The sequence below is a fragment of the Hemicordylus capensis genome, chromosome 1 (assembly GCF_027244095.1).
Source record: "Hemicordylus capensis ecotype Gifberg chromosome 1, rHemCap1.1.pri, whole genome shotgun sequence".
Lineage (NCBI taxonomy): Eukaryota > Metazoa > Chordata > Lepidosauria > Squamata > Cordylidae > Hemicordylus > Hemicordylus capensis.
Genome location: NC_069657.1, coordinates 184,249,894 through 184,276,654, shown reverse-complemented (window position 1 = coordinate 184,276,654; position 26,761 = coordinate 184,249,894). Strand labels below are relative to the sequence as shown.

General features: G+C 42.2%; 1 protein-coding gene across 1 annotated transcript in view; it reads right to left on the bottom strand.

Annotated features, from left to right (window-relative positions):
• Positions 1-158: 158 nt before the first annotated feature.
• KCNJ3 (potassium inwardly rectifying channel subfamily J member 3) overlaps positions 159-26,761 on the bottom strand; it is a 196,096-nt gene continuing 169,493 nt past the window's right edge. Inside the window, exon 3 of the mRNA XM_053273831.1 lies at positions 159-8,320. Within this exon, the coding sequence (XP_053129806.1) occupies positions 7,734-8,320 (587 nt within the window). The 3' untranslated portion in view covers positions 159-7,733. The remainder of the gene's footprint in view (positions 8,321-26,761) is intronic.

Here is a 26,761-nt window from a genome sequence, read left to right as displayed (position 1 = left end):
AAACATGTTTACACTGAAATGTTAATTAGGAAAATACTAGAATCTAGATATAAATTCTATGACTATTTCTGTAGTAGTAACTTCAAGACACATTAAATGTTCTTACTCTAAAATAACAACCCACGAACAAGTGCTGAATAATTAAACTAGACACACACTGACATTTAAATCCAATATTTCTTTGAAAGTTTAATATAGCTTTAGATAAAACTGAGCTTGCAGTATTAATGAGTACAAGAGTTCATTAATTTTATATTATCCAAATAAACTTGTACATTTATACAATTATAGATTGCATGCCAGAAAATGCAATTAGTTTATTCTAATTTGAATATGTACAATTTACAATATAGTTCAAGCATAAATTCAGCAGTCAAAAACACAGACCTGCTGTGCAGTCCAACAGAATTGTCTTGGTAGCATAAGCATTAGGGTGAAAATAATAATGGACTAAGTTGCTAGACAATTTTTAAAAAAGAACTTTTAACTGAAAAAAAATTAAAAGAAAGTTGCTAAAAAAATGAGAGAGTGCTAAATTTATTTACAACTTCTCTTTTAGTTTTGATGCATTGATTAAAAAGCAAAGATAATCTATCTAGATAATTTAATCTAGATACACATCATAATGCAGACACAGCCAGACATAACCATCATAAGGTTGGTTGAACAATTGTTTCAAGCAGGGAAAAGAGAAAGCTATTTTTGAATTTAACACTACATGTTGTTTGAATAAATCAAAGTTGAAGTTTTTTGTTTCATCATGACAGAAATACAATCCTTCCAGTTTCAATGCGCTAGACTAGTTATCTTGCACCACATAAAGATAACCTTGTACTTTATAGATGAGTACTCCTATTATTCTATGCAAACCTTGTTCCTGATTATACAGTTGAACATACACAAGTTCAATAATGAAGGTGGATCAAGTTAGTATTTAAAGATAATGAGACGAGCAAATATCACCAAATGTCCAGCTTCCATGCTGAAGCGCAGAATGCTACAGTTCTCAAAGAACTGATGTTACAGGGGTTTTTCTTTTCTTTTTAAAAATCTGGGCATGGCACATAAATCAAACATACTTTTAAAACAAACTCTCAATGATGAATGCGAAGAAACCATAAACAAGAACTTAAAATTTATCCTGTTACACAGTAGAATTTTGGTCATCATGCACGTTCTGTATGGTTCTTTTAGAAAACCATACCAGGAATTAGACACAGAGGCTGTTCTCATGTGCAGGCAAAACTGGGCTAAGGAAGCCAAGCCTGGTTTTGCCTGCACATGCGAACCGCTGGGAGCCACGTGGCTCCAGGCAGAGGCGCAGTGGAAAATCTGCCAAAGAGCCCCTTTTGTTAGCTAGGGTTAAGGGGGCAAGTACACCCTTAGCCCAGGCTAAATGATCATGTGTCGGTGCTGCATGACTTTGCGTGGCACCAAAACAGCAGCAGCCCTTCAACCAGTGCCGGGGGAATCCCCAGAATGCACTATGCACTTGCACAGTGCATTATGGGAGTTCCAGGGCCAGGGCAATGCAATGCATCTCGGCCCCCAACCCTCCACTCTGCCAGAGGAGGCAGCTGCACATCTGGGCATGCGATCTCTGTGCCCATCACAGGCGGAGGAATCATCTGCGGGGGAGCTAAGCTTTTCAAGGCTTCCTCCCTGCACGCCCCAAGCCCTTTCTCACTGATTGTGGGGAAGGGCTCACAGTGTGCAATGAACTGACAACTGGATGAAAAGTCTAAAAGCATGCATTTCAATAAACAAATGTTAAACAATGTAAGCCAAGTTGAAAGAAAACATCAAGCCCATACAAGTACAATGTGATAATCACAACAGCTCCCTGCAGTAGTTGGAGTTGAATGGATTTCTCAAGAGATATAGAACCGTTTTTCACTACCTTTAATAAGTCACAAAATCTACAGGTTTGGTAGATCTGCTGTTACTCTTGTTGATTTATACAGAGCTATAAATGGCCACTTGTTCATTTTAAATGGTTCAGAGCCCTTTGAGACAGACATGCTAATAGAACTAGGAAATCAGCAACCATTACATATTTAAATGTATGTTCTTCAAATAAAAAATGCCTAATTATCTGTGGCTAAAAATATACTTTCAGAAAATGAAATACCAATTGCTTCACACAAAATTGAAAACCTGGATAGATTTTGCTATTATTCATTTTAATTAACCCTGTTTTACATGTCAAACGAACCATCTCTATATATTGACAAATATTTTTATTGAAAGAACAGAGATGAGAATGATTTAAAAATATGCATCAACATAATTACACATTGTTATCAGTCAGAATGAGTTAGCACATGCATGTTCATCACTTGATGACTGGAAATCCAGAAATCACTTGCCTGTGTGAAAGAGCTATCTCAGATCAAGCATATATACTATTTAGAACTCCATTCTCCCTACACCATCTCAAACACAACAGTTTGTATCCTTCTCCTATGTAGAGATCCTCCAATCCTTAGGAGTACATTTCTAGGGGCTGTAGAAGGAAGGGGAAATTGGCAAAACCCACTTCCCATGCACAAACAGAGCTTCTTCCAGTTTTGGAAGATGTTCTTTGGATACAACTCAATCAGGTCATTCACACAATCAAAAACTGTGTTCTACCCAGGTTTGGGAGCTCTGTGTACTCCCAATTTTCAGTTGTATGGAAGCATGGCAGGAGGAAAATTTGGGTAGAAGTGACTGTGTGGAAGCAAGGTAGTAGGAAAACCTGGGTAGCTTTTCCTCATACGTTGCCCAGGTTTTCCTCTTATCTTGCTTCCATACAACTGGAAATTGGGAGCACACAAAGCTCCCAAACTTGGGTAGAAGACAGTAAGAATGACCTCAATGTCTTGGATCCAGTGGAGGGCTAGCATGAAGAGGGTTTCTGCTCACGCAAAGGAATGGATTTATTCCAATTTTCCTTTCTTGCCTTAGGCCTCTTTGTCACATCTCATGTTATTCTGGAGGGTCCACAGTCCTAAGGACTGGCTCTTCTGGGAATGCAGAGAACTGCAGCAGGAATGGGAGGTAGGAAAGTTCCATTCCACAAGTGGAACTGCTCAGGTTTTTTTGGACCAAGCCAAAACTTTAAATTGTGGAGCAGTTCATAAGTTGAAATGTTAGTCAGCGAGTGATGAGATAGTGATGTACATTCATGTATAGAATCAGCCCTCAGTACATAGTACATATATAACAAATGATCAGTTCATTACTAAGGTAATTAGAACAAACACCTTGTGTCCATGGATAAGAGAGAGTGGCAAACATTCTGACTAATACTGCACTTGCACAATGAACAGAGCTGCAATAAATCTTGTGTGTGCAAAATCACAGGGATGCTCAAAGTTGCACTGCACAAAAGTTCCCTGCAAAACATGTAAAGCATGCCACAGGTTGCACACCTTGTTGCATAATGTGAACATGTTTGTGCTAGGGCAACATTAGTTTGGAATGCAAACTCCATTCTTAGTGCAACTAGCTAGCACAACAGCCTTTTGTTAGAGCAATGTCCTTACACAAGTGCAGTGTTAGTCAGGAAGTCAGCCAACATGACCAACTAATTTGAATCAGGTCCCCAACTGGCCTTAAAAGAATTTAGGGGAAATCTCACAAGGAAATATTTCTATTGTGATGCTATTTACAATAATTCACATTTATAGTTTGCAGATTTAGTTGTTTTTCAACAATTTTGTTTGCTTGGGTTTGCAGGAGGAAAGTGCAACAATATTAAATTTGGCATATTTATATTCTCATTATTGCCGTAATTTATGCATTCTTTCATGTTAATTCCAAGAACAAAACATGAAACCTGCTTGCAATTCAAAGACTTGAATGCAAATTCCAATCTTTTCTAAGTTTTGAATGGATTGTGTGCATTGTCTGCTTTTGGCTCAAATCCATGGCAGTAAAATAAGGCCAAAGTTCACAGAGCCACATGGCTAGCTCCACACTCTCAAAGGACTTCTCTTTCTCAAACAGCAGCTCCTCATGTTCCATGGCAAGCTGAGGTTCATTTCAAAAGAAGTTTCTGATATGGCATGAGAATCTGCTGTTTAAAGGGGCACGGGGCGGGGGGAGGGACAAACCTTTGGGCTCAGCTAGGAGTATCTCTTTGGATCCTGCCCTAACAGTTTTGCAACAGCATTTTTGCCTGGCACTTCATAGACAACCTTTGTTATGCATGCTCAGGGCTTAACAGATCCCCATACTGGGCTGGAATTTCACCCTGGTCAGATTAGTTGGTAACTACATTTATTTATCTTCCCTTGCAGCATGTAGTACAATTTCCATAATTAAGCCATCTGGGTTTTATTAAACATTTTTTCTTGTCCTACAGGCACCTCTGGCATGATTCACTTGGATCCCTGATGTCTTATGTGTGCAGCACACTGTAAACGGAATTATTCTATCTTTTAAAATGGGCAACTTGGGTTGCTTGGGTGGTATTGTGGCTCCTGTTTCAGTGCATTTATGCAGTGTCTCAGGACTGTGTGATTCCCAAGTGATTTTTAACATTATCTGTCTATACTTATATGCATTCAACAAAATAATTGAAGCTGCAAGTTTCCTGCTCATCTAGAAAGACTAAGAACTCAATGCTTCAAGTCTGCTTTGGCTAAGATGGCAAAAACCCAAAGGCATGTGCTTTCTATAGCTAAATTGGCTCCCAGCTAGGAATGGGCAAAAGCAGCCTCAAGAGATCTGTTAAATATTCTGTGACTCCACCATGGATGAATTGCTGTGCAATTCTAGAAAACTGAGCAGAGTGCAGGAGAATCTGTTGGGATCCTCATAAGTCTTAGCAGCGCTATCCAAGCACCTAAAAATGCAGTTTTCACCTGGACAGAACTCTAGATCCTGACCTCTGGAGTTGGAATTAAAAAACCCTAATCCTAAACCAGGAAACTGAGGTTTGCTATGTAGTTCTCTCCTAGGAACTTTTGACTCACTCGGCCATTTTATTATGAGCAAAACTGTGTGCAAAGTTGTTATACTTCTGCTATGGAACTGTATTTTCAAGAACTTGTAAGTGGTGGTGATGCTTACAATCAGCCAAAACTGAGCTAAGGAAGCCAAGCCTGGTCTTGGTGGATCGTAAGAACCGCCGGGAGCTGCATGGTCAAAGAGGCCTGCTGCTAAGTCAGGGTTAAGGGCACAAGCACACCCTTAACCCAGGATAAATGATTGTGTGTCAGTGCCACATGGCACCACATGGCTGTGACACAGTAGCAGCCTCCCGGCCAGGGCCACAAGAATCCCCATAATGCACTGTGCTCTTGCGTGGTATGGTATGGGATTTCTGGAGGCCAGGGCAACACGTCTCATCCCCCACCCTCCGCACTGCCAGAGGAGGCAGCTGCACACCTGAGTGAGCCCAGGCCCAAACCAGGGATCATCTGCAGGAGAGGTAAACTTTTTAAAGCTTCCTTCCCTCGTACCCTCAAGGCCTTCCTCACTGACCGTAAGAAAGGGCTCCTTGTGTATGTTGCATTGACCTCAGTGGTTGTACTGTGTAAGAGATGTGGCCCTTATCACAGATTTGGGATTGCTGCATCTGATCTAAACTTTTCTTATAGAAGATAATTTGGGTTTAGGACTGGGCTGCAAAGGTGCTTTCTTATACTTTATGTGAACCAAGTGGTAGAAGTTCATGTTCATTATGGAAACTGCACTCAGCCTGGACCTCTTCTGGTGATGTAGTGTTGACACATAGTCAGTATTTCTCTTCATTTGCCTTCATGTATGAGAAGGATTTAAGCCACATTGGATCACATTGAAACTTATTGCCCGAGAAGGCTGTTGGTAATGTGAAAAAGCACCCTGAACTACCAAAACTGCAAGATCTAATACTGAAGTAGTTATCATACAAGCAGTCTTAAAGCAGATTCTGATAACTGCTAACCTTATAATTAGGGATGTGCATGGAACCTCACCTCTGCTGTTCGGAGGTGGTGGGGATAGCGCTTTAAGGGCGGGGGAGAGTGCACTCACCCCTCCCACCGCTTTTCCCCTGCCGAGGCTTGTTAGTTTCCAAAACCTTCAGGGCGGCAGTGTACCTCCCTGCTGCCCCTTCCCCATCCTCGGCCAGAAGTGGCCAGAAGTACTGGGCATGCATGCACACGTGCGCCTGTCTGCCATGTGCATGCACACACATGACAAGCACACATGCATCCGCTACTTCTGGCCACTTCTGGCCAAGGACAGGGCGGCAGGGAGGTATGCTGCCGCCCCAAAGGTTTCGGAAAGTAATGAACACCGGCGGGGGGGAGTGGCAGGGGGGAGCAGCGGGAGGGGTGAGTGCACCCTCCCCCGCACTTAAAGCGCTACACCTGGGGCCTTTGAACTTCGAACTGGCCCCGGGTTCAAACCTGTTCGGACACCCGTAAAAGGGCCTCCGAACATGTTCGTGCACATCCCTAGTTATAATCGATGCCAAGAACCTGTGAGTATTGGTAATGCTGGGCATAACCATGTATGCATAGTTATAGAGAAATACCTCTTCAAGAAATTACAGGTGATATACAGCATCTTTTATGAAGTTCTCAGTTTTTGAATCCATCATTACTCTAACATTTGGAGAACTGGAGTCAAGATATTGAAAAATCAATCTACTTGGTGTACAAAGTTGATCATTTACATACCCAAGTGAATCAATCAGCATAATAAATCAAGAACACATTTCAATTTGGAATATTACCTCAAACTTATTTTAACAAATATGAAATAAGCATCTGTCACAATGACTCTCTTTGAACAGTACGCCTTGTGTGTAAAATGAAACTTTTGTTGGCATATTATTTTGCCCAGTCCTAAGATTTATGGGTGTTTTAAAAAAATATAGTAGAAGTACAGGGTCCCCAAAAGGGGGGGGGGAGAGACTGTTAAAGCAAACAAAATAAGGAGCTTAAGGCTACAAGTTTTGGTGTTCAGAATTCTTAATTATAGCCTTATTTTAACAAATCAAACATGCACAATAACTGTCTTAACAAAACATTACAGTTTACATAAGAAAAAACAGTTCTAGGCATGATTCCGCCAAAGTGAAAGACATTTTTTAAAAGCCTCATTGACTGAAATATAAGAGATTTAAGAGCTTGCTTAAGTCTTAAAAAGGGGCAATGCAATCAGTCCATGTGTGCTCAACCTTTCTCCTGAGCAGCTCCCCCTCAACTGCAGGAGGGGGACTTGGCAGCAGAAAACTCACCTGTGTGAGTCTGTGGGTGGTGGAGAGGATACAGCAAGCAAAAAGGTCATGCCCAAAACGTTTATGTCTGGCTGGATAGTGCCCATTATAAATTAACCTATAATCTGCCCTGTAAGTAACCCACTTATGTTTTACCCATGACTTAATGCTTAAGAAATATAGGAGAGTAACACCTCATTTACATTCCGCCCCCACCCGAATATACAGTATAAATATAGTAAGAACCATGCCATAAAATTATATGCAAAATTTGCACACTATTATTGCATGCTTGTGGTGATATTACATGCCGATTAATATTAGCTCATTAGCTTCCGTATGGTCCCAAACTGAACTGATCTTTTATTGTAGAATCCAGCATAGTCCTCAGTCTCAGGGAAGAGCTTTGTGCCAGTGTGCATGTAGTCTAAGAAAAATTGGTCAATGGATACAATTTCAATGTGTCTGCTTTCCTGCTCGAACTGGGTTGGTTGGCCATTCAAACATGAAATAATACCTAAAAGTTCTGTTCATGTTATGTAAATCGATCAGAATTCATTTTCCTCAGTTTAGGAGGGAGGTTTCCCTCCATTCTACCTCCTCCTCCTGATAGCTTTTGAAGTTTTGGTGGCAAGTCCGCCATAGACTGGCTCATAGGATCTGATAACATCTTTGTGGTTTTAGATACCAGTTTCTCTTCTGAGTTGCCAGGAACAGAACTTATTCGCTGAAGTTTCATGGGTAAGTCCCCCATGCTATAGGCCTTTTCTGAAGTGGTGGAACTCATCCTTAGTAGTTTTTTAGGGAAGTCTTCCCTTCCAGTCATTTTCTGAAGTTTGGATGGTAGCTTTGTACCAATGTCATCTAAGCCATCTAGACATTCTACAGAATTATGCTTTTCTTTACTGTTACTTACAGCTGGTGCTATTAAAGGGGAGGACATAAGAAGCATTTCTTCTTGTTCTTTCACACTGTAAGGTGCCGTAGGGACTTCAAATGTTGCATGGAACTGGGAATAGTCTACTTTGAAGAATCCTTCTTCTAAGGAGATAACAGGGAAAAATCGATGACCCCAGAGAACTTCATCTTCTGTGTAGGATGTTCGTGCTTGACAAGTCATCCCTATGGTCAAAAAGCAAACAACAACTTGATAAATGACTTGGAAATTTAAAAAAAACCTACATATTTAGGTCACATGTAACACACTTGACTGATAGATTTGAATTGAATTTTAGATTTGAATTGGAGAAGTTTGGCCTTGAATTTCTGTTCTGCCATAAAACCTGCTGCGAGAACTTGGGTTAGTCACTGGCTGACATCCTTAGTTATGAAGCTCTGGTGCTGCTGCTGTGCTCTTCTAATGCAGCTCCAGCAATCATGTATGTGGAGTGGATTTTTGATAACCTCTTCTTCTCTGGAAAGTGCTCTGTGCCATAAGTAAACATGACCCTGAAGGTTGCCCAGCCCTCAGAAATTCTCCTCAGAAATGGAGAAGAGACCATCAGAAATTGTTGTCCACACATACAAAATGCATTCACAGCATTCTTCAGCAGCACCAGTGCTTCCTCCTCTAGTACCACCACTTCATAACTAAAGATATCAGTCCCTGAGGCTGTTCTCACGAGTAGCCTAGCCCAGGCTCTGGGATGTGGAAGTGGGGGGGCAAAGTCCTCCTGCCCCCGGCTACAGCCTTTGCCGTGCTGCTGCTTGTGCAGGAGCATGGATGGTGTGGTGAGAGCTCAGATAATAGCCACTCGTCTGCATGGGAAGGCAGGTGAGTTCCTGCTTTCCCCCAAAACTTGCCTGCTAGCCAAGGTCATGTGAAAGATCTCACTGTCTCTCAGCCTAATCGACTACTGCGTTATGAATATAAAAATGGGGAAAATTCCATCTGGAGCTTCATTGAGCAGCATGATATGAATATAGCGTAAGTAATAACATTCTTTCATGAGGTCTCAAATCCAAAGTCACCTCTGAAGCCATTGCATACACATCCTCTGTCATTACACTACTGCTGAGAACGAGGAACACTATGATATAATCTGAGGGTAAAATTTCCTTCCAGAGCTGTTCTTATTACATTAACTGAGGCAACACATAGACTGCTACACCAGTGAGAGTCAGAAAAGAATGGATTATATATTCCAGGAGACGTCAGCTCAAACCTTTCTGCTGACTCAAAAGAAGCACCTCCTCTGACACATTACCTATTTTTCATATCCTGTTTATTCTGCCCTTTCCTTTTTATCTAGCACAGTGTTCCTACTCAATAGACATCAACAGAGGCATCTATCTTAACTTTGAACATATTTGCCAAAAGAAGAGGTCAACTGCGGCAGTGTCAGGATATGTATTTTTACCGAAAGTGAGCAGAATACTAAAATCAGAAAAAGGCATTCCACCACGAAATCCCAACTTCTATTATAATACTACATTGTATTCATAATATTTGCATCATTTACTTAAAACAATTCAGATAGCAAGATTTCTGTTTTTGCAAGATACGGCATTTTTGACAAGGAATGGGGGAGTTTAGTTTGGAGTACTGAAGGAAAAGAGGTGAGGAGGCATTGTAAATTGTTCAGACACAGACATCTCACACTAAATTGCATCCCTGATCATGCTGCTTTTTGTGCTGCTAGGGAAAAATACAGGTACCTGCAAAGCGAATAGCTGCAGGGCTAATGGCAACTTTTGGGACCAAAACTACGATCAGGAATAAGGTGAGAGTGAAAGGTTAAAATCCCCTTCTTTAGCACCTGATCCTGTTTGGAACCCCTCACCCCTCAGGGCTATTTTGAAGTAAAAATAGAAATGTTGAGCCATCTGACCATGGATCTCCCATGACTCATGCATGTGGGCCCTTACATTTATTGAAAAATGTTGTGTAATGCACTCAAACAACATAGGACTAGATGTGTAGAATACACAACCTTTAACTTTAAATATTAATTTTGCTAATATTATACATATCCTTTAACTGAAAATAAGTTCAGAACAAAGTTGGTGCCCCTTGTAAAAAAGCCAAAGAAAATCCAAATAAAGGTCTCATTGGGAAGGCTCACTGTTCACCTAAGATAACCATTCACTTGGGGAGGTAAAATACATTATATGTGAATGTATATACCAGTGAATTTTTGTCATCCATTTTGCTCATGGATATAAAAATTATTTCAACAGACCACTTTTTACTTCCACTCTTTCAAATGTTGTTTATGCAGTTATATAAAAGAACCACATTGCACAACAAGTCAGGCTGGAATTAATTTTAGACACAGGCTAATTACTCTGAGTAGTCTGGAAAACCAAGTTTCTTTATTCTGCTGCTGTTTATAAGTTATATTATATTGAAAAAGGAGAAGAGGACCATCAACCTCAGCCTCCCTAGTTCTGGATTCAACTAGAAATCTCATTATTGAAGGTTTTGTTGTAAGTGAATGACTGGAAAATGAATACAGCAGAGTTCGATATTAGATGCAATTTTGCTATTTATATGCAAGAATATGGAGAGGTCATGCTTGAGCAGATTTAAAGTGACAAGTCAATTTCACTGATTGGGTTCTTAAAAGAAAGGGGAAGTGTCTGCCTCTAAGGGGTAACAACAAATAATTTTCTAAACCATCTGAGTAAGTAGTGATCCTACTTACTTATTTTAATAATGGATTCATATTTTGGGGAAAGTCAGCTCCAAAGGCTCCTTTTATAATCCATAAAACAAGAAGCCTTTAGCCAAGGACTTGGCTAGCTCAATCAGCATGTGAATTTAAGGCTGTGGTATCCCATCCCCCCACCCTCACTTCACAGTTAGTTTTGCCCCTTATGGTTATTTTCATACTCTATGTATTAATGAATGGTTTTTCAAGGTCCTGCTTTTAGCCCATTGTCTACACTGTCCCACTAGACAACCCATCACTTATTTATTTTATTTTAATAATGGATTCATACTTTTGGAAAGGCCAGCTCCAAAGGCACTTTTTATCATCCAGAAACCCTAGAATGCCCGCCCCCACCCTCTCAATAGCAGAGAGATCCTCCTGGCCTTAAGCATGTTGAAATGCCTACAGAGCCCCTTTCTATCTCAGTTTCTTGCCACCTCTGTGAAGAATCTGAGGTGATCCTCATGAGTCATGATAGAGAGAAACTGGGCTAAGGGAGCCCAGCCCAGTTTCACCCCATCGGGCGAGCCTGGTGGTTCAATGGCGGCTAGCCTGTCTAAGAACCCCACCCCTAAAATGAAGTTAGTGGAGTAAGCGCTCAGCTAACTGCGTTTTACTGATTGTGTGCCATGCCACGGTGACACATGAGTAGACCCCTGACCAGGAGGCTACAACAAGCCTCCCAAACTCAGGGGCCTCCCCAAAATGTCCTGCACACTCACGCGAGGCATCCTGGGACTTCTGGGGGCCATGACAGAGCCGGTAGTCGTGAAGGCAGACACTGGTTTAAACATTTCTCAAAAACAGGCTAAGACTAAATTGGAAAACAATTCAAACTTCTACATTGAGCTTCATTGTATCTGAGGATGATGGTAACTGTAGTTCAGCAACATCTGGGGACTCAAGTGTGAGAACCCCTGCTATAATATACTGGCTATCAACAACCAAAACTTGTTCTTGAAAGAGTAATAATTTCTTTGCAAACTTTGTTTAAGGGACCAATAAAACATTTTATATGACACTAATTCCTTTACAAATTAGTCACGATAAAATGCAAAAAGAAAGAAAGTAGGTGGTGAATATTAGAAAAACTGAATCAAGCATTGTCATATAAAAGGTCCTTTTCACTGCCGGTTCCTTCTATCTCAAGACACATAGTTTACTAAAAACATTGTGGCTCTGTGCCTTTTTAAAGCAACCTTCTTTATAATTATTTTAATGCTCCTTTTGTGTAAATCCTAAAAAGGAAAATATTCTTTGCCTCAGAACAGCACAGAGAACTACGGCAGAGAAAACGTTTTCCAGGGAGAGGTCTTAGCCATAAGCTGGAAGAAGCATGAAGTATTAAATTATCTGCTCAGCAATAAAAGGGGCTGACAAGAAAGATGTGCAAGGCTAGAATTAGAGCCTTAAATTTAAACAACTACGTATTAAACAAATCATGTAATGCATTCTACTTTGTTACACCTGATTTTAAAAAATGACATTTATGCCATTGCTTTAGGCAACAATCAAATGTTTGTCTTGAAACCCAAGAGTACTGTCATGGCTAAAACAGTACTACTTTTTACAGTCTAAGCATTCATTACGACATTTCCTCACTTAGGAAATGAGTCAGTCAACTCAGTGAGTTAGTGTGAAAGAGGTATGCTATTGCAGTCAACATATGTGCAAGCTAAGAGGCTGTTGTGAACATCCAAGCCTGTGCTTAGGCAGCCAAGCCTGGGTTTAGCTGCCTGTGAGAACCGCTGGGATCCATGTTGATCTGGGCACTGCCACGGTGCCAAGCCCGGCGAGTGTTCTATTAACACAGGTTCTGGGATCGTGTAGCCCTGCTTGCAACCCATGCTGACACAGAGATGGGCACCTAGGGCACCCGTCCCCTGGGGGAATTCCCCAACGCGTCACGTTCGTCATGCATGGTGCATTGTGAGATCCCCCCACCTCAGCCTCTAGAATGCCGTGGTGGTGTGGTGCGACGCAACTGGGGCCAGTCCTGGATTTTCTGCAGGGAAGGAAGGCTTAACCCTGCTTTCCGCCCACCCATGTGATTGTGTGAAAGGCCACTAAATGTAATTGCATTTCTTGGTGTGTGTCCTTGGAGAATTATTTGTATTCTACTGTGAGAAGGCAAATGATGGTTCTTCTCAAAGGTTTCTCATACCAGGTTGTTATTGTATAACTTGATTTCGTTCCTAGTACTACCATTCAGTGATAGACATGATGTGACAGCAGGGCTCCAGTTGTTCAGGAAAGAGAATGAGTGCTATTCTTTTTACACACAGCCCCTGAGTGACTCAGTTGTTCCTCAGGTCACCTGCTCAGTTTTGGGCTTTAAAGGAAGGCTCCTTGTGACTTCAGGGTGTTAGAAGCCCAGCAGAGAGGGAAAGGGAGAGTCCATCTACTTCCCACCCAGTGCTGCCTGGACTGAGAGACCAGGTGGGTGCTGGGGATCCTTCTGCTGTTGCCTGCCTGCTTTTGCTTCCCCTGTGAGGCTGCAGCCTCAGGTTAACATCTGTGGGAAGTGTGGGAAGGATTTGGACCAGCCCCTGAGTGACTCAGCTGTTCCTCGGGTCACCTGCTCGTTCTCGGGCGAGGGCTATAGAGCTGCTGTTTCATTAGTTGTAAGCTGTTTTAGACTTGGGTTGAGGTTATTGTAATGTGTTTGGGTTCATCTGGAGATGGGGGGACAGGGGGTGCCTTCGTTGACTATGGGCCAGCTATCCCAGTGGTGGTGGGGAATAGAAGAAGTAACGTTGGCAGTTCAGCAGGCATTTCCAGGGGAAGGGTAGTCAGAAATTTAATAGTTGTCTCCCCTTCCGGCTGTCCTACCAGTTCTTTGACCTTGGGGAGCACTGCCAGCAACCCACATAGCCTTTCACTGCTCCTCTGTAATGCCAGGTCGGTCCAAAATAAATCAGAAATCATCCATGATTTGATCATGGATGAAGGGGCCGACCTGGTGTGTATCACTGAGACTTGGTTGAGGGAGGCTAGTGGTCCAGTTTGGTCCCAGCTTCTCCCTCCAGGATATTCTGTAGAGGAGCGGGTATGGGTACGTGGGTGGGGAGGTAGGGTGGCTGTGGTCTATAAGGATAACATCTCCCTTAGCAGGGTTCCTGTTAGGGTATTGGACCATATTGAATGTGTGTACCTAAGTTTGGGGACCAGGGATAGACTGGGACGTCTGTTGGTGTGCCGATCACCCTGTTGCCCAGCAGAATCCCTTACTGAGCTCATGGACTTGGCTGCGGGACTCGTGTTGGAGTCTCCCAGACCCTTGGTGCTGCGGGACTTCAAAGTTCATTTCGGGACCAATATGTCTGGGGTAGCTCAGGAGTTCATAGCAGCCATGACAACTCTAGGCCTATCCCAAATGGTCTCTGGACCGATGCATATTGCAGGTCACACACTTGATTTGATCTTTTACTCTGATCAGGATGGTGTTCCACGGATGGTGGGGACTCCTGTGATCTCCCTATTGTTTTGGACGAAACACCATCTGGTTAAAGTTGGACTTACAACCACTTCCCACCTCCGCAGGGGTGAGGGGCCCATTAGAATGGTGCACCCGAAGAGGTTATTGGATCCAGAAAGATTCCAAGAAGCCTTGGAGGGATTCAATGTTGACATTGCCAGTGATCCTGTTGATGCCCTGGTTGAGAATTGGAACAACTTGCTCACCAAGGCAGTAGACAAGAGTGCTCCCAAGCGTCCCCTCTGGCCCGCTTCAAATTTGGCCCCTTGGAAGATCTATGGGGGCTGAAGCAGCAAGGTAGGCGACTGGAGCGCAAATGGGGAAAGACTCAACTCAAATCTGACAGATTGCGACATAAAGCACATCTAAAGATCTATGCTCAGGCAATACATGTGGCAAAAAGGTGGTTCTTTTCTGCCCGCATTGCCTCTGTGAGTTCACATCCAGCGGAGTTGTTCAGAGTTGTAAGGGGACTAGTATCTGCTCCCCTTCCCTTGAACCAGAATTTGGAGTCATCACTTACCCGCTGTGATGTGTTTAAAGAGTTTTTCACAGATAAAATCTCTCTGATTCGGGCTGACCTAGATGATTTAATTAATTAATTTGATGTCTTTAGCTGGAGGTGCCCCAAAACACCTCTTATGTGATTTGACTGGATCGGTTTCAATTTGTGACTCCTGAGGATGTGGACAAGCTACTTGGAGCAGTGAGGTTCTATTTGTTCTCTTGACCCTTGTCCAACATGGCTTGTTCGATCTAGCAGGGAGGTTGTTATAGATAGCCTGGTGGAAATCATAAATGCTTCTCTGAGGGAGGGCAGGATGCCTCCTTGTCTTAAAGAGGCAATCATTAGACCTCTTCTAAAGAAGCCTGCATTAGATTCCTCGGAGTTGATCAACTATAGGCCTGTTTCCAACCTCCCATGGCTGGGCAAGGTAATTGAGAGGGTGGTGGCCTCTCAGCTCCAGGTGGTCTTGGAGGAAACTGATTATCTAGACCCATTTCAAACTGGTTTTCGGGCGGGCTATGGAGTGAAGACTGTATTGGTTGGTCTGATGGATGATCTCCAGTTGGGAATTGACAGAGAAAGTGTGACTCTGTTGGTCCTTTCGGATCTCTCGGCAACTTTCGATACTATCGACCATAGTATCCTTCTGGAGCATCTGAGGGTGTTGGGGGTGAGAGGCACTGTTTTACAGTGGTTCCACTCCTACTTCTCAGATAGATTCCATATGGTGTCAACTGGAGGCTGTTGCGCTTCAAAATCTGAGCTTAAGGTATGATGTCCCTCAAGGCTCTGTACTTTCTCCAATGCTTTTTAACATCTACATGAAACCGCTGCGAGAGATCATCAAGGGATTTAGAGCTGGGTGTTACCAGTATGCTGATAACACCCAGATCTACTTCTCCATGTCAACTTCTTCTGGAGCTGGCATATCTTCCCTAAATGCCTGCCTGGAAGCAGTAATGGGCTGGATGAGGGAGAATAAACTGAAGCTGAATCCAGATAAGACGGAGGTACTTATTGTGCGGGGTCAGAACTCTAGAGACGATTTTGATCTACCTGTTCTAGATGGGGTCACACTTCCCCAAAAGGAACAGGTTTGCAGTCTGGGAGTACTTCTGGATTCACACCTCTCCCTGGTTTCTCAGGTTGAGGCGGTGGCCAGGGGTGCTTTTTATCAGCTCCAGCTGATACGCCAGATGCACCCGTTACTCGATCAGTGACCTCAAAACAGTGGTAAATCTGTTGGTAACCTCCAGACTTGACTTCTGTAATGTGCCCTACGTGGGGCTGCCTTTGTATGTAGTCTGGAAACTTCAGTTGGTTCAGAAAGCGGCAGCCAGGTTGGTCTCTGGGTCATCTCGGAGAGACCTTTACCGATGGAGCTACACTGGCTGCCAGTAGGCTTCCAGACAAAATACAAAGTGCTAGTTATAACTTATAGAGCCCTAAATGGCTTAGGCCCTGGGTATATAAGAGAGTGTCTTCTTCACTACGAGCCCCACCGCCCATTGAGGTCATCTGAGAAGGTCCGTCTCCAGCTACTGCCCACTCGTTTGTTGGCTATACAGAGATGGGCCTTCTCAGTAGCTGCCCCGAGATTGTGGAATACGCTCCCTGCTGAGACACGATCCTCCCCATCTCTGGCAATTTTCAAAAAACACCTGAAAACCCATCTTTTCTCCCAAGCGTTCTCAGCTTCCTAAATTTTTTGGGTTTTAATCTCTTGTTTATTTTTAAATCATAAAATTGTTTAAACTGTTTTGTATATGTTTTTAACTGGTTTTATGCTATTGTAAACTGCCCAGAGACAAAAGTTTGGGGCGGTGTACACATTTGATAAATAAATAAATAAATACATACATACATACATACATACATACACACACATATCAAGATTATTTGGTAGTTTCCCAGCTAAATGGCATCTGCAGTTTTTCTTTTCACTGCAGTACAGTAGGCCAGCACTGAATTCCTAAAAGAGAGTTGCGTAATACCCTCTATGCTGCTAGAGATGGTGATGGCTTCTGTAGAAATAGGCCCCTCACTTACCCTAAGGAGTGAACCAGAAGGGAACCCTGTCCTGGCTGTCAGGCAGTGATCTCTAGGCATCAGCCACTCAGCACATGGTGACCCAGACTTAGAGGGCCTGGTGGCAGGAAGTGAGGGGGTTCTTTGTTCTGAGTTGGAGCCAGGCAGCGTAAGCAACAGGTTGGCTGACCAAGCCATGGTAGCAACCAGGAACTCTGCAGGGGACTGAAGCCTCTACCATGGTTTTGGTGAGTTCAGGAATGAAACCAGGGCTTGGCTTCGGAGAAGGGTTTAGCCAGGGAACCGTGTATTAGGTAGCTGGTGTCAGATTTCTTTATTTTAGTGCTTTGCAGATCCTTACAACTGGTCTATTGTGTTTTATCTGTAACAGAAGAATGTTTTACTTGTGCCCTTTTTATCCATCCAGGGCACTGCAAAAGTCTCTGTAACCTTTTAAGGTGCTTTTAAAAGTTCCTTACAACTGAGGATGAATTATCTTTGTAACTGAGTAACCAGGATTTTAAAGTGTACCACTCAAACTATCAACTGGAAGGCTCTTTTTGAATTATTCTTGAAAGTATTGAGTGTTCTTTTTTTCAAAATCTGTAACTGAAGCTGAGAGAGAGACTCAGATTGAAACAGTCTGTAGTATTTTGAATAAAGGTTATTTTTCTTTTTGGTCCTTTACCATTTTAACCAGCCTCTTTGAGTGGATTTTCAACTCAGGAAAGGGGGAGCTGGAAAGGGGTCTTACTCTGGTGCAAACATGCCTCAAGTTTGATTGCTCAGCAGCACACTACCAAGTTTTTCTCCTCACGTGTAGGCTACATGTGGGTGGTTTTTGTATTTTTCCATTTGGTAAAAAGAGTTTTCCTGGAATTTCGCCCACACCACGGAGGGATTACACCCTGTTAAAAAGTGGGTGTGGTGGCAGCAATACCAAAGGAACAGTCTTTGTTGAGCGAACATGGAGGGAATGAATCAGCAATTTTCTTTCCCCCACGTGGACTTGCTCTGAGACAAAGGCTGGGCTTAAATCTACCATTTGCCAGTTCCCATTTGTTACAGCTTCCTTTACAGTTGCTAAAGTATCTAGCATCATGATTCTGTGTGTGTGTGTGTGTATGAGAAGATTGTGAGCCCTTTTGACAGGGAACCATTTTATCATACCTTCTGCTATGTAAAACACGTCAAGAGCTCTTTTGCTGGAAAACAGTATATAAATATTAATTACAATGATAGATCACAGGATTTGTTAGAGGTTGACAATTCACCTTGTTGTCTTATACTAGAACTCTGAACCAACATTAGGGGTGGCTTAGTAAGCATCAGTTGTGCTTTGCTTTAAGAGCGGGGGAGGGTGCATTTACCCCTCTCGCTACTCCCCCCACCCCAGTGTGTGTCTTTTGGAACTCCCATCGGGGCGGCAGCGTACCTCTCTGCCGCCCTGTTACCCCTGTCTTGCGTATATGGCCGGAAGTCTCTGAAGTGCCTGCGCATGCCGGCACGTTGGAGATTTCCAGTCATATACGCAATATGGGGGCAATGGGGCGGCAGGGAGGTATGCTTCCGCCCCGATGGGCTTTCCAAAAGATGCACGGTGGAAGGGATAATTGCACCCTCCCCCACTCTTAAAGTGGCACCCCGCTGCTGTCGAACTGGCGGAACTGCTGGTTCTTCAAACCAGTTCAGAGGCCCAAATAGCACATCCCTAATCCCAGGTAAGCACTGTTGTAGAAGTCAGCATTGTTGGGCAACTGCTGAAGGTCCACCTAATGCCTGAAACCACATCTGTGCCGATAGCTTTTGAGCCATGGTGGCAGAGAGACTCTCTTGGGGCCGATAGAGAGCACTTTTCCAAGGGCTTCCTGAAACCTGGAGCTGGCTCTAGAGTAGGGGTTGAGAGAAAGCCATGCCTACTTATGACCCTTTGTGCAAGATCCTACTCTGTTGAGATTCTGAGTAACCACGGTGTGGACTCTACCATACAAACCACATATTAAAACCATCCTCTTCAGTAAGTAATTGTTTAACAATGACTGGGAAATGCCTTAGAAAACAGAAATGTTCCAATTTACCAGTGGAGAACATAGAGGGAAGGGGACAGCAAGAGCTACCCTGGAAGGTAGTTCGACAGGAACAACAGAGCCACAACTGAATAAAGCCCTTTTAAATGCCTGCTGTAGGTAAGCTTTTAATATGAATTATCTATTTTTCAAGACATATTTCAGAAAGTGCTGCACTAAAATATGTGGAGGCAATACGTACATATTAGAACTGAATATGGCCAAACAAGCATGGGCTAGCAATTTGAGTAACCTCCAGCCTCAGAGGCAAAATGTCTCTGAATACTAGTTGCAGAGGGGCAGCAGCAGGAAAGAGGGCATGCCTGTGGGCTTTTCTGAGGCATCTGATGGGCCACTGTGGGAAATATGATGCTGGACTAGATAGGCCTTGGGCCTGATCCATCAGGGCAGTTCTTATGTTCTCAAGAGTCATATAGTAATACAGCTTGTATTTATTCATACTTTTCTCCTGCCTTATCTCAAGAAATTTAAGGAAGAAAAAGATTTTGGGAAATGGGCTATCAGTTTTTTGCTTCTTTTTATATGGAGCAATTGAGAATAATCTAATATAATGAAAATGTTATTAGCAACAAAACATAATAAAACATAAGATTTCTTCTTACTGGAATACACAGATCTGCACACGTGGACAAAAATCACTAGCTACTTCTGTTACTTTGTTGTGCTTCTGAGTAATGGAAACAAATAGCTCAGCAAAGTCTGTATTCTAGATAAACCGTGTTAGGTGTGAAACAGCCATGTCACATTATTTATGGTACTATAAAACCTTTCACGTCGTATTCTTCTATCCCAGACATCAACAATGCTGTGAGGTTTGTGTGACCTGATTCTATCACCTGCCCAATGTTCAAGTTCAAGTTCAAATTCCTTAATGTTACAGCCACAAGCCAAATGCATTTAGTCATGTATCAAAGCTATGTCTCCTACTAAACTACTAAGCACACAGTTTTAAACTTGCTTACAATCACAAATTAGATTTGCTAAACTAAGACAACTCTGTCACAGAAAAGCATATTCATTTATCAGAAATATATTCACTATATTTTTAAATACACATTCACAAGAAATATTGTGATTTATTTAGAAATCTTGTGTTACTTTATGGAAAACACACACAAAATTTGAAAAGTATATTAGATCTCCAGTAGCAACCAGACCAACCCTCACATCCATCTCTAGGGCTGTACTTGAACAAAAACTGTGTAAGGGCCAAGTCAGATGTCTCATTTTGAACTCACGAATTGTGTTACAAGGAAAGCCCCCCACAAACTGTGGTAGGTTATCAAGACCTTGATCGTGCCTTATTTAGACCCAGAATACATATTATAGAATGTATGTGGCTGTTACCGAAAGCAACAGCCCCACTTCTCCTCCACTCTCCCGTAGGAATTTCCACTATTACATTACTATTACAATTACACTATTATGTTGTGCTATGCATTTGCCTGAGCCTGCAAGTAACGGTCAATGTAACAGAGTAGGAACAGGAAAAACTCTCTCTCTACATCATGTATCCTGTAATAATAAAGGCGTGTTGTTGACTGCAAAGTTATTTTGTATAAATTACACAGACAAGTTCAAGAAATTAAATATATGTAATAGATTTTTTTAATTAATGTGCTTTCAAAAGGGAAGTAAAAGTTTGGAATTTGTAGGATTTCAACTTCAAACATTATTCATTTTATTGCATAATTACCATATATGGTAAACTTGAATCATAGTGAAATTGAATCTGAGAAATCTCTGCTGCTTCTCTTGCACATGATGTCATTTTGGAATTATTTATTTGATTATTGAGTGTTAAAAATATTTTGAGAACAATAACAATTAAAATATGATTATTATATTCAGAATTTCCTCATTCTGGTCTATCTATCGGTCTATCTATCTATCTATCTATCTATCTGTTGTTAGATCTGTATACCATCTTTCATTAAAACAATCCCAAGGCAGTTCACACAGAAAAATTAAAACAAAACTATAAAAATTACACCATTAAAATATTAAGCTAGAATGAAAAAACATAGATCTGACTAAAAAGATTTAAAATACAGGCACGATATAACCATACAAAATACAAAGAAGCAGCAGTAGAGAAAGTCATATAAAAGCCTAGGTAAATAGCAAAGATTTCACACGCTTTCCAAAAACTGTGATGGAGACCGAGGAGCGAACAGCCACCGGGAGAGCATTCCAGAGTCTGGGGGCAGTAGCAGAGAAGGCCTTGTCCTGCGTGCATGACAGCCAAGCCTCCCTCATTGTCGGCACCCAGAGCAGAGCCTCCTCAGATGACCTCACTGAGCGGGCAGCAACCCTTAGGAGCAGGCGGTTCCTCAGGTATCCAGGGCCCAAACCGTTAAGGGCTTTAAAGGTCAAAACAGCACCTTGAATTGGACCCAGAAACTGGCAGCCAGTGCAGCTCTTTAAAAATGGGTGTGATTTGAACCCAGCAGGCAGCTCCAGATAAAGCCCTAGCTGCTGCATTTTGCACTAGCTGCAGTTTCCACATATTCTTCAAGGGCAGCTTCACGTAGAGCGCTGTACAGTAATCCAGCCATGACGTGACTAAGGCATGGGTAACTGTGGCCAGATCTGCCTTCTTGAGAAAGGGACGCAGCTGGCACACTAGCCGAAGCCATGCAAAGGCACCCCTGGCCACCGCCTCCACCTGAGCTTCCAAAAGCAGAGCTCGGTCCAGCAATACCCCCAAGCAGCATACTTGCTCCTTCAAGGGGAGTGCAACCCCATCCAGAACCTATAGAATCTCCTCATCTCGATTGGTTCTCCTACTGATCAACATTACCTCCGTCTTGTCTGGATTCAGTCTCAGTTTATTAGCCCACATCCAACCCATCACGGCCTCCAACCCCCAATTCAGGACATCCACTGCCTCCCTAGGGTACCTTTGACCCAGCATATTCTGATGTACAAAGTAGTGCATTCAACTAATTGGAGTGGTGGGATTGTTCATGCAAAATTTGATATCTGTAGATAACTGGGAAGAATTATATTCAGAATTCCTCTTTAAAATACCATTTAAAAAAACAAACGCAAGAATATTCCAATGTAAAAAGCAGTGCATTTAGCTAATTTCAGTGACAGAATTGTTAATGTAAAATTTGGTGAAAAGTAGTGCATTGAGCTAATTTCAGTGGCAGGACTGTGTATGCAAAATTTGTCCCTGTAGGTCACTGGGAGGTGTGACTTTATTTCATGCAAACCAACAAAACAATTATTCAAAATATATAATAGATTACTAGGAGAGAAAGAAAAGGAAGATATACAGGAGCATTACTTTTGGCAACAGCTGAAGTGTAAAGTCAAACCTAAAATTGACTTTCTTGCAGAACAGGGTTGGAAAAGCAAATCAATGATTTTTTAAAAAATTGGATTTTAAAAAATGTAAATCAATTTTTAAAAATTTAAACTGCATTTTTTTTAAATCAATAAAAAAGAACATAGGTCAAATATATCATATGAGTATTAATAATAACTTCTAACTATAGTCTATGAACATGTTAACCGCATTATATGGGCATGAAAAATAACAGACCTGATCAATCTTATTCTGCAGGAGGTGTATATGCAGCGCGTGCGCACGCGCACGCACACACACACACAGAGTCAAGCCCTTGCCCCAACCTCTAAAAGTACAAAGACAAAGAAGATCAATCAATGAACAGAGGATTGGTGGTGGTGGTGGAATAGATTGAGTGAAGGGTATGGATGGAAATGCAAGGGATAGAGGAAGGGAATAGAAAGTGAAACCAAAAGTTAACAGAATGGATTCATGCAGCCCTGAGAAAACGTTTTCCAAGTGTATCCTCCATTGTAGAAGGGAAACACCTATCATGGCAGCAGGCCATTAAAAAGACCCCATTTGGGGATATTTTAATGAGGTTCCTGAACCTGCAGATAAGACAGGCATACTTACAAAATGCAAACAATTCACCAAAGAAATTCAAGGCCTGGTTGCCCAAATGAAATCGTATTATGAGAAGAGTGTACCTATTATAATGTGTACCGCCTTCTAAAAACCTAAATTGATCTCTGAATATGTATTAAGGCTATATTAGACAACAAGAATGTACTTTTACTAGAAAATGAGGATTAGATAGAATGACTAGTGATTTAAATTACAATTTACATAATTAAAATTGTCCTTCTGTGAAGCGATTTAAATCATGATTTAAATTGATTTGATTTAAATCTAATCAACCCTGTTGTGGAAGGCATGCTACCTAGCACTAGCAGTTGAATGTTATTAAGTTATTTATTTAATGAGCCCCTGGTGGCGCAGTGGTAAAACTGCCGCCCTGTAACCAGAAGGTTACAAGTTCGATCCTGACCAGGGGCTCAAGGTTGACTCAGCCTTCCATCCTTCCGAGGTCGGTAAAATGAGTACCCAGAATGTTGGGGGGCAATATGCTAAAATCATTGTAAACCGCTTAGAGAGCTCCGGCTATAGAGCGGTATATAAATGTAAGTGCTATTGCTATTGCTATTGCTAAAATATTTACACTCTGCTCCTCCAGTGCAATACTGCTTGGGACATCTTATAACAGATAAAACAATAAAAACTGTATTAAATTAAAAATAAAACAGTAAAACAGATAAAATACTATATATATATATATTTGTGGTTATACAAACCGATGTCATTCCACCTATCATTGTTTAAGAAATCCCTTTCATAATCTTGATTTGGGATGATGAACACAGCTAGGTTACTTAAATCGATTTAATATTGCCCCAGATTTCATTTTTATACATTTATTTTATTTATTTATTAAATTTTTCTTATATACCTCCTCCTCCAAAGACTCTAGGTGGTGAACAAGAATACCAATAACAATTAATTAAAATAAAATAAAATAATAATTAAAGGGCAAATGCCTGGTGAAACAGGTGAGTTTTGAGAAGGGCCTTAAAAGCAGCCAGGGAGGGGGCTGAATGAATCGGGGGGGGGGGGCTGTACCAAATACATTTATTATTGATTTATTTTATTTTATTTTATTTATATACCGCCCTTTTAAAAATGGCTCAGGGCAGTTTTGCATTAACATATACAGTTACATGTTATTCTTGGGCTGCTTTTTCTTATACAAAATTTTGTCAAGTTAAAACTCATACATACAACAGTGATGATGATGATGTTGATATGCTAGAATACGCAACATTTGTTTGGGGCCTGCTATACAGAACAACAAGATTTTAAGGTTATACACATGACCAAAAAAGTGGGTGGGGTGCCTCCCCACACACGAGCAATCAGTGCTGTGGTGTGTGACAGAGCAGGGAGCTGGAGGAGCGAATCCTATGGCATCCCTTAATGCACCGCACCAGGAGACCGGTGCCTTGAGGGATCCTCCCTCAGCTGGGCAGTCTTGTCACCCGGCTCTCTGTGTGTGCGGGCTGGACCCCGGACCTAGAGTTAAGGGTGCGCTCATGCCCTTAAACCCAGGTAAAAGCCTGGGGTAAATTCCCAGGTTTGAGGCAGCTCCGGGATCAGGCTCAATTCTGGCAGTGCACATGGGCAGCCAAGACCAAGCTGGGCTGCTCAAGCATGGGCTTGGCTGCCCATGTCAATAGCATCATTGTCTAATCCACATCATGGTCTTAAGCACTGGTTTTCTTTATCAGAGAATTACACCAGATGACTGAAGTTGCTTCCTTTTCCTTTGTATGCTTTTAAAATAATTTCATAGATTCTTTTTAACAAGGAAAATGAATTGGTTCATTAAGAAGTTATGGGGCCAGCACTTTGCTTGCTCTCATTAAGTTAATAACCCTATTAAGATTTAACAAAGAGTTTATATACTAATAACATCTATACTCACATTCATTCCAACTGCATTTAGCAAGACAACTTCTATTGCGTGCTGTATTTTTGCATCTGCATACATCACACGGTAAAAGTTTAGCTAAATTTTACTTGTTACTCTCCATACAGACATCCACCATATAAATTATCAATTCCTTTGGTGCTTTAACAGCATAAGAAAATGTGTATGAACCATTTTCTGGATATGGATATTCACCTGCAAAAGGATGCCATGTGATGGGGGAAAAATCTTGCATTTTGTATGCAAGAGGTCACACAAAGTGCTTCTATATAGAGCAGACAATCCTAAACAGACAGGTAATGTGCTCAGCTCTGGCAAACTCAGAGGTACCTTTATTACTCAATAGCCCTATTCAGAAGTTGTCCTCTGAATGCATGAAGGAAAAGCAGGAGCATGCCAGTTAGCCATGCCCATGTGCCCTCTGGCCATACTTTCCAGGAGTTCCCGCATTCAATGTTTGTCTGCATAGGGCAGTGGTGAATGCAGGGAGAGCTCCTCTGCAAAATTTGAAACAATAGATGGCCAGGGTTCCAAATCAATGAGTTCAAGAAGGATAATTTCTGCATAGGGTCTGTACTCGTTGTGCTCAGCCAGAGATTCCAAAGCTGAGCCCTGGCTTGAATAAGCAGGGTTGTAGATAGATATAACTTTGCACTATAGTTTGACACCCGGATAACAGTCACTGATAAACTAGGCTGTTCTTACAAAGGCTCAGGTCACAAGTAATTAATATAGTCAACAATATCATGTGCAAATGAGGTAACTAGATGGGTGGAACGATTGTATCCTGTTCCGTTTAAATCTCACTGGAATATAGCAGGTTCCAGTAGCTCAAATCTCTCCTTTGCTGCAATAGAACTTAATGCATGTTCATAGAGATATCCTACATCCAAGTATGCTATAGATCTGAGACAGAAGCTTACTAGATTCCCAGCAGGGAAGGAGCCACCACTGGGCGAATGGGTTCAAAGGACCCAGGACGTCGCCAATCAGGGACCATGCCTCGCAGCCCCAACATGCCCCCATGTCTGACGTCAGACAAGGTGTGTGTGTTATTTCATTCCCAAATGAGGCTGTTCGACCCCATTTGAAAACAAAATCAGCCCACGCTGCATTGGCAGTGGGGGCCAGAAGGGTACTCCCTGCCTTTGCAGGCAGGGAGAGTCATTCCAGCCCGTGCTGCCCAACTCAGCGTAGGCCGATCTCCCTTGCAAACGGGGCTGCATGGCCCTCTTTGTTGGGAGACTACGCCCCTGCATCTGACGTCAGACGTGAGGGGCGGGGCCAGTGGGCCGTGGTGGCTGAACATGGGCTGCCGCCAGCCTTGCTCCATGCCTGATTCCCAGGGTAGTTCTCTCCTGGTTTACCATATGGCATAGGTAGGAATTGGGTGATATTTCTACCATGAATACTCTTTAGGACGTAATCTTGTCATATTTGCAACCAGAAAGTTTATCATTTTATGATAATGGATGGAGATCCCAATGCACTTCAGTGATTTCAAGTATAGTCTGAGAAGTACTCATTCTTCCAGATTAATTAATGCAAGAGAATGGAGATAGAAGTACAAGGGTATGCTCAATTTCTGAATAAAAGCCAGTGCATATCTCTTGGTCATGCTGGGTGTGTTCCAGTGTTGTGCCATTTTCTCTGTTGCAGAGGACACATACAAACTAGAAATATGACAAAAGCTGACAGACACCCCATGGGGAAAGGTAATATAGCATGGTGCATTGGTCCATCTCCCTCTATGATTCCCTGAGCAACAACGATAGGTGGGGGAAACCAGGGCACTGCCAGGAACCTGCTGTGGAATGAGCTATTGGTGAGAAGAGGTCAGCTTCATTCCTTCCTCACCCAGCAATGGTGAGCTGGTAAACCACAGCACCTTCCTATACTGCAGCATCTTGAAAGCAGCCACAACTGAGACTTAAATATAGCCTGGCATATTGACAGGTAC